The sequence below is a fragment of the Dipodomys merriami genome, unplaced genomic scaffold (assembly GCF_024711535.1).
Source record: "Dipodomys merriami isolate MVZ:Mamm:240054 unplaced genomic scaffold, mDipMer1.0.p SCAF_10, whole genome shotgun sequence".
Lineage (NCBI taxonomy): Eukaryota > Metazoa > Chordata > Mammalia > Rodentia > Heteromyidae > Dipodomys > Dipodomys merriami.
This window is the reverse complement of record NW_027202271.1, coordinates 12,104,603-12,119,315: the sequence shown is the minus strand read 5'-3', so window position 1 is coordinate 12,119,315 and position 14,713 is coordinate 12,104,603. Positions and strand designations below refer to the sequence as shown.

At 45.3% G+C, this 14,713-nt stretch overlaps 1 protein-coding gene across 1 annotated transcript in view; it reads left to right on the top strand.

Moving 5' to 3' along the window:
* The window catches only part of Vdr (vitamin D receptor), a 65,001-nt gene that overhangs the window by 19,976 nt on the left and 30,312 nt on the right, over nt 1-14,713 (top strand). The window contains exons 3-4 of the mRNA XM_070039804.1: nt 5,051-5,131; nt 7,129-7,276. Coding sequence (XP_069895905.1) covers nt 7,131-7,276 — 146 coding nt within the window. The 5' untranslated portion in view covers nt 5,051-5,131; nt 7,129-7,130. The remainder of the gene's footprint in view (nt 1-5,050; nt 5,132-7,128; nt 7,277-14,713) is intronic.

The window sequence follows — 14,713 nt, the reverse complement described above, 5'->3', positions numbered from 1 at the left end:
ATAAGTCCTGTGGACTTTTCTGCCCTGGCTAGCTTTGAACCACAATCCTCAGATCTCAACCTTCTGAATAGCTAGGATTCTAGATGTGAGTCACCAGCACCCAGCTTGAAAAGGATTTTAGTGGTCAGCCTCTTGTCCATTCCTAGACTCTCCTCATAGGGCTCTACCATCTTCAAAAATCTGAAGGGGGTCCCGTCAATGTGGTAGAGTTAAACTGAACCCGGGGGGCTCAGAACTTTGATCCTTGCTTTCCTGGGACTCTACCCCAGGAAATGACCATTTCACAGACTCTTTGAGAAAGTGGGTGCTCATGGAGTGTGCTGGAAGGTAGAGGTATAAGGGAGGCAGTGGTTGTGGCTTTGGTGACTGTCAGGAACTGTGTGATCTCATTTCTTGCCAAAAACAAGGTCAAGTCTGGGGTCAGGGTCAGGAAGGTGTTGCTCTGGGGAAAGCCCCAGCCAAAGCAGTGGAATGTTCTATACTCAGAACATGACTTCTGGTTGGTGGGGTGAGGTGGGGAGGGGGGATGTATGATGTGGAAAGTGAGATGGGGTTATTTTTTTTTTTCACCTGTCCTCTTTTCTTCCCATGTTTTTTTGCCCTACTTTCCCATTAACTGGCACTTGGACCCAGAGGTTAATCCTGGCTAATCTCTCTTAAAAAGACCTACCAATAGTGAAAAGTTGAAGGGGAAGAGAGAACTGTTGCTTGAAATGGGGTTCTCAGCTTGTGAGTAGAAAACGGACCCTGATTGAGGCTTTTGATATTTGAGCCTAAGGATCCTTGGAGGTGAAATATTCTGACCTCAGGATCTGTGTGTGTGTGTGTGTGTGTGTGTGTGTGTGTGTGTGTGTGTGTGTGTGTGTGTGTGTCCTGAGGCTTGAACTCAGGGCCTGGGCTCTGTCCCTGAATTTTGTTTTGTTTTGTTTTGTTTTCTTTAGGCTAACACTCTACCACTCAAGTGGTAGAGTGTTACAGCTCCACTTCCACTTTTTTGTGCTTGCATGGAGATAAGAGTCTCACAAACGTAATTGCCTAGGCTTCCAATCACGATCCTTAGACAGCAGCCTCCAGAGTAGCTAGGATTGTAGGCATGAACCACCAGCATCTTGTTCTCTGAATTAGTAGGTGTGAATGATGTCCAGGGTCTAGGATTGGAAACATGGATGATATATTTCCCTTAGAAAATTCAGAAGTATAAATATATAAAATGGTATTTATCAACATGAACTTCAGGAAATAGAAATGACGTTATTTTCCTTGGTTGTTATTTTTGTGTCTATTCTTTTTGTCTTGTTTGTTCACTTATCTGTCTTTGGGAGGGCAAGGTGAAGCACAGAAATGGAGGGATAAAGGGTAAACAAATATTCACTAGACCCTATGTTGAAAATGAACTGTACGGGCTGGGAAGGTGGCTCAGTGGTAGAGCGCTTGCCTTGCCTGAGACCCTGGGTTCGATTCCTCAGCACCACATAAGCAAAAAGAAAAAAGCCGGAAGTGGCACTTGTGGCTCAAGTGGTAGAGTGCTAGCCTTGAGCTGAAGAGCTGAGGGACAGCGCCCAGGCCCAGAGTTCAGGCCCACAACCGGACCCCCCTCCCAAACTGGGAAGAAAGGGGAATGGGGTGACATTGTCCAAAAAAGAAATGTAGTCATTACTTGACTTCTGTAACTGTAATGCCTCTGTATATTACCTTTATAATAACAATTCTTTTTAAAAGTGCTGATTAAAAAATAATAAAGAAAGAAAATGTAGAAGAGTAGAGACTCAAGGGGTAAGCTGCCTAGTTTCAAACCTCAGCTCCAAAGTAAAGCTATGTTCCTGTGCTTCAGTTCTTCTATCAAACAAAGATAAAGGTAGGCGCTAGTGGCTCACTCCTGTAATCCCAGCTACTGGGGAGGCTGAGACCTGATCAACATAGTTCAAAGGCAGCTCCGGTAGATAAACTCTTATCTCTAATGAACTGCATAAAGCTAGAAATGGAGGTGTGGCTCAAATGGTAGAGCACCAGCGTTCATCAGAAAAAGTCAAGAGTGAGAGTCAGGCCCTGAGTTCAAGCTTTCGTACTGGCACAATTAAAAAAAAAAAAAAGATAGGGATAATAACAGAGCTCACCCAACAAGGGTGTGGTGAAGGTTAAATCCAAAGCATGAGGACCTTGGAGCAGGTCCCAGTGTAAAGCAATAGGTATCTTCTCTGATGGCTATCACTGGCAATGGGAGGAGTGAGCAGGAGGCAGAGATGTTCTTGGGTGTGACCATCTACCTGCCCTCATTTGGCCGTACCGGGTGCCACTACTTGCCTGGCCCCAGACCTGGCAAGTCACTCAGAGTACTCTGAACTTTGGTTTTACCATTGATAAAATAAAATGGCTTCCTACCTTCCAGACTGCAGGGCTTAGCAGATAGTAGATTTTTTTTTCCCAAACTATGGAGTTTTGTACAGATGCTGGGGCTTGAACTCAGGGCTTGGGCTCGTTGGTCCCTGAGCTTTTGTACTCAAGGCCAGTGTTCTACCACTTGAGCCACATCTCTACTTCTGTTTTTTGGGGTGGCTAATTGGAGATAAGAGTCTCATGGAGTTTCTTGCCCAGGCTGGCTTCAATCTGCAGTCCTCAGATCTCAGCTTCTTGAGTAGCTAAGATTACTTACAGATGTGAGCCACTGATGCTCAACCAAACAGTTGTTTTAAGTTCAAGGGTGACAGTCTACCTGGATGACCCCTCTGACCTCTGAAAACTCTAAGGGATGATAACAGGAGGGTAATGATCCTTTCTGTGTGTATTTTCCCTTCACCTCAGCCTTCCTGAGGATCGATTAGGGACTCTGGAAAATCTATAAGATAGAATTCAGAAGAGCTGGGGAACATGAGCTGTGGAAAGCAAGGGACATGAGGGAGAGCATGGCTTGGGGGTAGTAGCCTGTCCGTTCCCAGCAGGCACAGCTCTCTTCCACCCATAGCCATGAGAGTTTAGATTACCTCAGAGCTTCAGCTGCTTGGCCGTTCCTCAAGGGTCCCCTGGGGACCGCCACCTCTGAGTACAATGAGTTCAGATCTTGACAACCCCTTAAATTCTCCTTTTCCCTGCCTAATCAGGAGGGCACTAGAGGGGGGGGAGAGAGAGAGAGAGAGAGAGAGAGAGAGAGAGAGAGAGAGAGAGAGAGAGAGAGAGAGAGAGAGAGAGAGAGAGAGAGAGAGAGAGCGAAAGAGAGAGCGAAAGAGAGAGCGAAAGAGAGAGCGAAAGGGAGAAAGAGATAGAAACAGAGACAGAGAGACAGAGAGACAGAGTGAGGGGGGATTGAGAGAGAGAGACAGAGGAGTCTTTAAAGAGAAACAACAGCTGGAGGATTGGACCTCCCTACCTGGGTTTGGCTTAAAGGCCTCTGCTAAGTTTCAGGGTCAGGTAGCTGAAAAAAAAAATGTATATATAATGTCCCATCTCATCTTGTATTGACATCAGGGAAGGGGAGAAGTGTGTGTGTGTGTGTGTGTGTGCCTGTGTGTGTGTGTGTGTGTGTGTGTGTGTGTGCCTGTGTGTGTGTGTGTGCAAGTCTGTCTGTCTGTCTGTCTTGTGGGTACATTTTGCCAGTCCCACCTGATGAGCTGTCATGCTGGATTGGGAAATCAACCCTTCCCCAGCCTTAGCTGAGGCCTGGGGCGTTAAACATGTCTGGGAAAGAGCTAAAATCGGCAGGAAAACATCTTGTTAGAAAGCCATACATTGCTGTGTGTAACCCTGCAGCACCTGCTCCACCTCCCTCCCCCGTGTCTACACACAAACAGGAGATCCCAGACACTTGCCTTCGAAGACACCTCAAAAAGACACAGGCCAGGGACCTGTACTGCTGTCCCAGTCAGCACCCCACTGCACCCAGCTCCTGCAAGGCTCCAGTGCAATCCTGCCTGAGGCAGCCATCTCCTCCCCAGTCTCAGCAATGTGCCAGGGTGGCCCATGCCTCTGCTTCCCAGAGTGTACCTACTATCTGAGGGCAGGTCAGGGAGCACAGCAGGCCTCTTTGGAAAGAGATTCTCCCACAAAGCTACAATGCCTAGGTGCATCATATAAAATAGTACTTACCCACATGAACTCCAGGAAATAGAAACAAGAGGGTTGTTTTTTTCTTCCTTGCTGTTTTTGTTTTCTTTTCTTTTTGTCTTGTTTGTTCATTTATCTGTCTTTGGGAGAGCAAGGGAGGAGCTCAGAAATGTCGGGACAAAGGCGGAACAAATGCAGCCGTGGTACTTACTAGATACTATGTTGAAAATGAACTATACAACTTGTGGGTGGGAATGGAGGGAAAAACTGGGAGAATGGGAGGGAAGAGTGACAAAAAGAAATGTACTTCTTACCTGACTTGTGTAATTGTAATCTCTCTGTATATCACCTTTATAATAACAATAAAAATATTTTTAAAGGGAAAAATTGTTCTACAATCTGTGCACCAGTGGCTCCTGTCTATAATCCTAGCTACTCAGAAGGCTGAGGTTTGAGGACTGGAGTTTAAAGCCAGCCTGGGCAGAATGGTCTGTGAGACTCTTATCTCCAATGAACCACTAAAAAGCTGGAAGGGGAGCTGCGGCTCAAGTGGTAGAGCACTAGCCTTGAGCAAAATAGTTCAAGGAAGCATCTAGGCTCTGAGTTCAAGCCCTAGGACCAGCACACACACACACATACACACACACACACACACACACACACACACACACACACACACACACACACACACACACACACTCCTCCAGTCCCTCAACATCCTGGTTGTAAGAGCAGGACGAAGGTCTTGGCATCTGCAGTTCTGATTATCACCCTCACATCTCACATACTTCATGCTGCTTTCTACCTCAAAGGACAGCCAAGCTTGGCACCTGTCCAGACACTCCTGCCAGCAATGACATGGCAGTTCTACACACACACACCTAAGAAGTAACTTCTGTCAAGTGTTGAGTCCTTGATCTAGGACCTGATGTCCCTAGCAAGAGTGTCCTATGTTTTGCTGGGCTCCATAGAGGAATGATGCTTTAGATAAAATGTCTCATCTTCTACCTTTCAGAATCCTTCTGTTTGGACACATCTGTGGTAGAGCACAGTAGAGCACCCTTGAGTTCCACTCACCTGCCCCCTACTCTTTCAGGTAAGTGCACCGTCCTTGTCAACCACACCTTTCCTGGCTTACTTTCCAGGGACGGGGGAAAGTCATGGGACAGAGGAGGGGAAGGCAGGGAGTCCTACCCGAGTCCTTGCATGTGTAGGATCTGTGTCACCAGAATCTACAGCTGAGGTCCACAGGCACGAAGGCTAGGATAAGAGTTCAGAGAGGGACTTTGCTGGCTTTGAGCTGGGATCCGATGGGGCTGTCTTATAGGTTCAAAGTTTCCTAGCTCCCACCTTCTCCTTCTCCTGCCCTCCTTAGTCTTTGCTTGTATCTCATGCAGCTTTCAGCTCTCAGATATTGAGAATCCTAGGTCCCTTCTCCATATCTGGATTCTGCTCCTGAGTGCTTGGCTGGATCCTCTCTCCGACCCCTTACAATGGTCCGCTTCCCTTGTGGGCCTCTGGATAGGGATCCAGTCTTTCTGACCAGCCTACCCCAGTGCTTGAGCTCTCCCCTTCAGGCCAGGCCACTTCCTGAAGTTAAGGATTACACTGTGCCATGTGATAGTATTGTATTGTCCTAACTCCCTTGTGTCATGTCATGACCAATGAGGCTGAGCTTGTTGGATTGAGTTGAGAAATGAGGCGTTCCCATTTCTTTGATTCTCTCCTGTCTCTATCTCTCTGTTTCTGTGTCTGTCTGTCTGTCTGTCTATCTATCTATCTATCTATCTATCTATCTATCTATCTATCTATCTATCTATCTATCTATCTCCCATGCCAGTACTGGGACTTGAACTCAAGACTTAGCTTCTTCACTCAAGGCTGGTACTTTACCACTTGAGCCTCAGCTCCATTTCCAGACTTTTGCTGATTAATAGGAGATAAGAGCCTTATGGATGACTTTGTTGCCCAAGTGGGCTTTAAATCGTGATCCTCAGATCTTAGCCTTTGGAGTAGCTAGGATTACAAACATGAGCCACCAGTGCCAGGCTCTGAGTTCTCTTTTTTTTCACCAAATCCACTGGCTGTTGGGGAGTTTGGATGACCCAGATGCTGTACAACATCCTGATGACTTGGGGACGTAACATCTGAGCTGACCCTGGGTTAAGCCACTGACCTATTACCCTATAATGCTAATGGGCAGTGGGATTCCTGCCCATGTCTCAGATGCTTCTATGTTCTGAAAACTTGTAGGAGTTATCTTGGGTAGGATGGCTGACCAAGGACAGTGCCCAGGTCCTGAGTTCAAGCCCCATGACTGACAAACAACAACAACAAACAAACCTGTCTCTGACAATTAATTGTACATGATTATGTATAATTAAACATATATGATCCACATTATTCAGAAAGACTTTAAAAAACTGAATTGAACACAAAAAAATGAAGGAAAAGATTTTCATTACCTTGATGCCAGGACACCAGGGACAAGAGTCCTTAGTTATGACTTGTCTGGCTGTGAGGAACAGGGCATGGAATAGAAAGGATTCAGGTTTGGGCATTAGAAGGCTCCCATTTTCCTCTTGGATGACATACAGGACAAGATAGAGGCTCTGGCCTGTCAGATCTGCTCCTGAGATGGAGCAGAGCTAGTGAGGTTCATGTGCATATTAGAATCACCAATGAACTACAAGGTATCTATGTATGTATGTATGTATGTATGCATAATTGCATGCATATATTTTGTGTTGGTTCTGGGCCTGGGCACTGTCCCTTGGCTTTTCCATTCAAGGCAAGTGCTCTACCATTTGAGTCATACCTTTATTTCTGGCTTTTTGGTGGTTAATTGAAGTTAAGTATCTCATGAACTTCCCTGCACAAGCTGGCTTTGAACTGTGATTCTCATATCTCAGCTTCCTGAGTAGCTAGGATTACAGGCATGATTCACAGCCACTGGTGTAAACTCAGGCTACAGCCTAAACCCCAGGCTTGGCTAAGCTGTCAGGGGCTGTGGCAGAGGGGTAATACAGAAGATGCCAGGTGGCCCTGCCATTGACTTTGGTCCTGGATGTGGCCTACCTTTTATCTTTGCAGGGATGGAGGCAATGGCAGCCAGCACTTCCCTGCCTGACCCCAGTGACTTTGACCGGAATGTACCTCGGATCTGTGGCGTGTGCGGAGACCGAGCCACAGGCTTTCACTTCAATGCTATGACCTGTGAAGGCTGCAAAGGCTTCTTCCGGTAAGTCCTCCTAGGCTCCACCCCAAGAGGAACAAGGAAAGAAGAAACAAAGTTTTCCCTTGGGAACTCCTGGGCTTCTGTTGATCATGTGACCCTCACAGCCAATAGGAGCAATAACACCTGGGCAGGAGTGCCTTCTTCATCTCCTCTCAGCTGAAGATGGCTCCCCTGACCCCCTTGGGAGCTGCTTTCCTGGGGTGATTGTGTTTCTTCTCACTAGTCCTTGGCATGAGGGATGCCAGTGGCTCACACCTGTAATCTTAGCTACGCAGAAGGCAGAGATCTGAGGATCATGGTTTGGAACCAGCCCAAGCAGAAAAGACCATGAGACTCTTACCTCTAATAACCAGGAAAAAGCTATAAGTAGAGCTGTGGCTCAAGTGGTAGAGCACCAGCCTTGAGTGAAAAAGCTAAAGGACAGCATCCAGGCCCTGAGTTCAAGCCTTAGTACCAACACACACAGGGGAAAAAAAGGAAGAAAGAGAGAAAGAAAGGAAGAAAGAAAGAAAGAAGAGAGGGAGGGAGGAAGAGAGGGAGGAAATAAAGAAAGAGAAAGAAAGAAAGAAAGAAAATTAGTCCTTTATTCCTTGCCCAACCCATGTGTCTATACTTCCAAGCAATTTTCCTCCCCCACAGATGCTGGAAGCGTCCTTATCAGTCAGATAGGTCTTTGGGGAAGCCCCAGGACTTGGCTTTAATGCTTGAGTTCCTGTCCAATCCAAACTGTGCCTTGGAGCAGGGGAGAGTGCATTCCTGACTGGGTCACTATGCCTACTCTGGGCCCAGCACTTCACCCATGGCTTACTTACCCTAGGTCTGAACAGCAACCAAAGATGGCCCAAGCCATGCCAGGAATTACCAGAATTCCTGTTTAGTCAGTCAGGGCTGGTGTCTCCAGCCTCTTTTCTTCTCACGTGAACTTGGGATCTTAAGAGCTAACAGTGTGGGGAGAGCACTAGAGAGGCCCAAGCCTCTCTTCCTTCCCATCACAAGCCAGGGAGAGAAGGTAGAGAAGGGATGGATTATGGGATGGAACTGGGAACCATGAGAAATTAGCATTTGGCATATATTGGAGGAAGAGAAAAGAGTATCCAAGAAAGAGTTTGTGCCAATCTAGACTGTCAGTGGCAAAGAGGAGGACAGGGCTCTAAAAATCAAGGGAAGCAAGAATAGCCAATGCTGGTGACTTAGGCCTGTAATCCTAGCTACTCAACGTGGCTGAGATCTGAGGATCATAGTTCAAAAACAAGCCTGGGCAGGAAAGTCCAAGAGACTCTTACCTCCAATTAACCACCAGAAAGCTGGAAGTAGAGCTGTGGCTTAAGTGGTAGAGTGCCAGCTTTGAATCAAAAAAGCTAGGGGATGGAACCCAGCCCCTGAGTTCAAGCCTCTCAAGCAGAGAGAGAAGGAGAGGGAGAGGGAAGTAGAAAGACAAAGGAGATGGAGGGAAGGGGAAAGAAGAGAGATAGACAGAGAGACAGACAGCAAAAATCAAGTCCAAAATGAGGATGCTAAAGTTTTCTGGCTCCTGTCTGAACTGGGCATCAAGGTGACTCTGAGTACAGGCCATTGTATGGGATTCTCCTCTATCTCAGGGGCTCCCAACTTACTTGCTCTCTACCCAGGAACTAGTAAGCTTGAAGTTTCATAGCTTGAGCAATCACTGGACAGCAAAGGTTCTGTGGGTGCTAATTGCCTATTTGGCCTGGTGCAAGCAAACTGGGCCCTTGACTTTTGGGTAGGCTGCTTCCCAGCTTGGAGAACCAGACCAGCAGCCTTCCTGGCACTAGGTACTGGTGCCACATCTGTCGGTCTTCAGGGCTGACTGAAACCCACACTTCGCATAGGGTGTGAGCTCCAGAGCTGGAGCCCTGGATGCCAGATAATTCTGGGCCCTTTCCTGCCAGGACCTGGGAATGGGGAAACTACCTTTGGAGAGATAATAGAGGAGTCTGGGCATACACATCAGGGTTTGCTTCCCATCATACAACCCATAATAAGTATGTGGGATGGAGTGGCAGCTGTACATTTATTAATTGGACATCCTGGACTTCCTGTGTTCAGTTAACTGATCACATGAATGTCTTACACAGATCTCTGTGGCCACCACTTCAATCTCTCCCAGCCTGCTTCTTTCGGTCCCTCCCTCGCCAGATCTCAAGGAACATGAGATCAAGAGCTGCCAAAATGGAGATTCTCTCCAGAAGTCTATATGTCACCCGGCACCAGCCAAAACATCTTCCATAGCTTTGGGGGCTGTTTGGTTCATTCATAAAGTTCCTATCCCAAATCAGCTCCCTCTTCCCCTGGGGTACAGCTCTGTGAATGGAGCCCTCAGGTGGCTTCTTGTCAGGTTGTATTCTACAGATCAATTTCTCAGTAGTTTGTTGTTGTTTGGGTGCTGATAATTTTGAGATTGTTGCTGGTGATTTTACTCCTTAAATGGTTCCCGAGCTTAGCATAGTACTATCTAATATTCTGGTGTGTGTGTGTGTGTGTGTGTGTGTGTGTGTGTGTGTGTGTGTGTGTGTGTGTGTGTGTGTGTGTGTGTGTGTGTGTGTGTGTGTGTGTGTGTGTGTGTGTGTGTGTGTGTGTGTGTGTGTGTGTGTGTGTGTGTGTGTGTGTGTGTGTGTGTGTGTGTGTGTGTGTGTGTACTGGAGCTGAAACTCAGGGTCCCAAACTATCTTTGGCTTTTTTGCTCACAGCTAGTTCTCTACTGATCCACACCATCACTTCTAACTTTTTGCTGATTAATTTGTCTGCCCAGCTTGCCTTTGAACCTTGATCCTCAGATCAACCACCTAAATAGCCAGCTAGGATTAAAGGTGTGAGGCATCGAGCCACAATCTATTATTATTATTATTGTTGTTGTTGTTGTTGTTGTTATTATTATTATTATTATTATTATTTGCTAGTACTGGGGCTTAAACTCAGGGTCTTAAACTCTTCCTTGTTTAAGTCTGGCCCTCTATCATATGAGTCACAGATAATAGTTCTGTTTTTATGCTGGTTAATTGGAAATAAAAGTCTCACGAACTTCCCTGCCCAGGCTGGCTTTGAACGATGATCCTCAGATATCAGCATGCTGAGTAGCTAGGATTACAGGTGTGAGTCACTGGTGTTCAGCTCACTCTAGTATTTTTAAGCAAAGAAAGCCATGGTATGTCTTATATGAGCTATAGTGCTCATTCAGACACAAGATGTTAGTGCTCTTCACTGTTCAATAGTTCAATAATAATAAATCAACAATATTTTGTGCCCATCCAGGGGTGCCAAAAATAAAAATTAAAACAAATGATAACTAAATCAACAATACATATGAAATATAGTGTCTTTAGATAGAAAAATATATAAATCAGTGTTATGGATTTGTCAGTGGATAAAAATGTTGTGACTGCTGGTGCTGGTGGCTCGTTAGGCATCAGTAGGCTCATACCTGTAATCCTAACTACTCAGGAGGCTGAGAGCTGAAACTCCATGAAACTCTTTTCTCCAATTAACCACCACAAAACCAGAAGTGATGCTGTGGCTCAAAGTGGCAGAGTGCTAGTCTTGAGTGACCATGCCCTGAGTTCAAACTCACAACCAACCCACCCCTGCAAAAGAAATGTTATGACCTCACTTTCTTTTTTTGTTTATTGTGAAAATACCATACAGAGGGGTTACAATTACATGGGCAAGGTAATGAGTACATTTCTTATCAAGCATTGTTGCCTCCTCCTTTGTTTCCCCTTACCATCTCTTCCCATCTTCCCTCCCCCCCCAGTCCACTCCCCCTCCCCCTGCGCCAAAGTTGTAAAGTTCATGTTTCGACATAACGTCTTATACATCTCGTTGTTGCAAAGGGTCCACCTGTATCCCTATTTGGAATTATATGGCTCCATCAGAAAGAATGACATTGCCCCATTTGTTAGGAAATGGAAAGACTTGGAAAAAAATTATATTAAGTGAAGTAAGCCAGGCCCAAAGAAACATAGGTCCTATGGTTTCCCTTATTTGCAATAACTAGTATATGTCTGAGTCAAGCAGAAACGGTCAGATAAGTTGATGTTAGGTGAAATGAATCCCAAGATAAGGACTCAAATGTTTTTTCTTCCTTGACCTCAGTTCCTTAGGAGCATAAACTTTATTTCCCTCAAGAGCAAAGGTCCAGTATTTGTAAATCCAATGTTCACAGTGATTTATATAGATTATAACTACTGTGAATAAGAATCTATTATCTATATCAGTTCTCCTCTTCTTTCCTCTGCTGTCTTCTCCTTTTCTTCATCCAAATTTTATTTATTTATTTTTCATTTTAGTCTGGTATTGATAATTACTTGAAGATTCTTGCCCCTTTTACCTGTTTTTTGTTTGTTCTCTTGTTTTTGTTTTTGGAGTGTGTATGATTATATTTGTGTGTGCAAGTACCAGGGCTTAAACTCAAGGTCTGGGCACTGTCCCTCAGCATTTTAGTTCAAAGCTGGTGCTCTACCACCTGAGCCACAGCTCTCCTTCTGGCTTTTTGCTGGTTAACTGGAGTCTCATGGACTTTCCTGCCCAGTCTGGATCCTTGATCCTCAGATCTTAGCCTCCTGAGTACGCTGATCCTCAGATACCAGACTCGTAAGTAGCTAGGATTACAGGTGTCAGCTACTGGCACTTAGCTACTTACATCTGTTTGTTTGTGCAATTTTGATCCCAGGAAGTAATTTCCTCTGGAGACCAGAAATGTTTTTGCCAAGTCCTGGCTCTCAAGAAGCACCCTCAACTCTGTCACAGCAGTTTTCAGAGTTTTGTTATAGTGATATTTCATGGACTCTTTTACAAACCCTGGGGACAGGTCATCCTGTCTGACCATGAGTATTCTGTTTGGCTCCTGAGATAAAACTAAACTTCTCTGGGGGCTAGTTATGGTCATCTGAGCAAGTCCAAGACTCAAACCAAAGGGTGACCAGAAATGAAATTGAAGGGTGACAAAGGTTGGACCACAGTTCTATTGATCTACAGCCAGGAATTAGAGACCACTGTGGGTCAATTCCCAAAAGCAAGTTCATGTTGCATCTGCTTCTGCTGTTCTGTATATGGATATCATCTGAGAAAGATGGTATTTCCAGTGTGAAATAAAAGTCTGCACAAGTGATGTGTAGGTTGTCAGAACTTTTTGGCTATATGTTAACAATCAGAGCATAATAAGTAAGGGCTAGAGGAGAAAAATATTTAGATTGACTACAAACTAAAGATATACAAATATATCATATATATGATATATATGTGTATACACAGCATATATACATATATGTATAAATGCACAAGTATATAATACATACATATGTATAGTTATATACATATATTTCCATTTGTATATATTAAAACAATTATTTAATATATAAATATATAGATATTAGCTCATATGTAATATGTAAAATTTATGTAATGTGTATTAGACATAGTGAATGCTCTGACCCATATTTATGTATCTTAGTGTTTCTCTCATCATGGATAATGTTGTATAAGGTCCAATATAAAAGGAAAGGTATAAATGACAGAAAAGAGTATCAGAGAGACTCCTTTTGCAAAGAGAACAAATCTAATGATGATGTCTTACAGATGACTGGTTAACACTGAATATGTAAGTCAGTGGTAGACTATTTGCCTAGCTTGTCAAGTCCTTTAGGTTCATCCCTAGAAAAGAAAGGAAGGAAGGGGAGGAAGGGAGGAAGGAAGGGAGGGAGGGAGGGAGGGAGGGAGGGAGGGAGGTAGAGAGGGGAGGAAGAGAAAAGGAGGAAGAGAAAGGAAGGAAGAAAGGAAGAGGGAGGAGAGGGTAGAGGATTGGAAAGAACAAGAGGAGAGGACAAGAGGCAAGGGGAGGGGACTGAAAAAGAGGAAAGAAGAACAGAGAAGAGGACTGGAGAGGGAATGGAGGAGGATAAAGGAGGGGAGGAGAGGGGAGGAGAAGGGAGGAGAGAGAGGAGGGGAGACATTGGGAATCTGTGTGCTGCAGGCTCTAAGATAAAAGGGACAGTGTGGAGTCAGTGTTTTTGTTTGCTGGCCCCTCAGTCTGCAGGGAGTTTGTTAATTATGGGTCTTGCGAAGGACAGAAGGAGTAAAACACAGGCTAGTGAGGATGCAGGAACATGAGGAATGTTCTGGCTTTCAGGAAGATCACTCAGCTGATATTTGTAGCTCTTCTAAGAATTCTGATGTGAAGGGAAGCAGAAAAATGGGGCAAATGTCCAGCCAATTAACTTCACTAGAGTAAATAGAAATCATGGGAGGAGCAGCCACCTAGGGCACTCTAGGGCCACAAGTAAATGACTCACCAGGAAGTCATTGTTGCTGGACAGAACTTTGGCCAGGTCAACTGGTCTCCCTCCACAGATGTCCTGGGATGTGGATGAAAGAGCATAAGTGTGGTTGTCTATGGATGGCCCAAGAATAATGTGGAGAAACTTGTAATCCTAGCTGCTTAGGAGGCTGAGATCTGAGGATCATGGTTCAAAGCCAGCCCAGGCAAGAAAGTCTATGAGACTCTTATATCCAATTAACCACCAGAAAATTGGAAGTGGCGCTGTGGCTCAAAGTGGTAAAGCACTCGCCTTGACCAAAAAAAAATGCTCAGGGACAGCACCCAGGCCCAAAGTTCAAGCCCCGCAATTGACAAAAAACAAACAGTGGGGGTAGGGGGGCAGGGGGCAGCTGCAATGATATGAAGATAGTATGTTTCTTTTGGTCATTGTTCTTGTTTCTTTAGGATTTAACACTCTAATCTTGGATCCTTTATTTAAATTCATTCTCAGTGTACCCTGAGGATTCTTTCCTTTCTTTGCTCCCCTCTCCTCCTTTTTTTTTTTTTTTCATTTTTCTTTTTTTGTGACGCCACTACTGGGGCTTGAATTCAGAACCTGGGAGCTGTCTCTGAGCTTTTTGGCTCAAAGCCGGCACTCTGGTACTTGAGTAACAGCTCCACTCCCAGCTTTTTGCTGGTTATTTGGGAAGACACTTTTGTGGACTTTCTTGCCTGAGCACACTTTAAACCATGATCCTCAGATTTCAGCCTCATGAGTAGCTAGGTTTACAGGTGTGAGCTGCCAGTGCCTCACTTATTGGGCAATATTTGGGGTGGGGGGCGGATCCAGTCGTGGACCTGAACTCTGGGCCTGGGAGCTGTCCCTCAGCTCTTCAGCTCAAGGCTAGCGCTCTACCACTTGAGCCACAGTGCCACTTCCGGCTTTTTTCTTTTTTCTTATGTGATGCTGAGGAATAGAACCCAGGGCCTCAGGCATGCAAGGCAAGTGCTTTACCACTGAGCCACCTTCCCAGCCCCATAGAGGTCCCCATTTTTGACCAGAGCTTTACTGTCCCAGACTTGAGCCCCTAGCCCCTGGCACTTGATGCTTTTGTGAACTTCTTGTCTCTTTCATATTTTGATGAATTGGTCTCTGGCATGAGAATCAG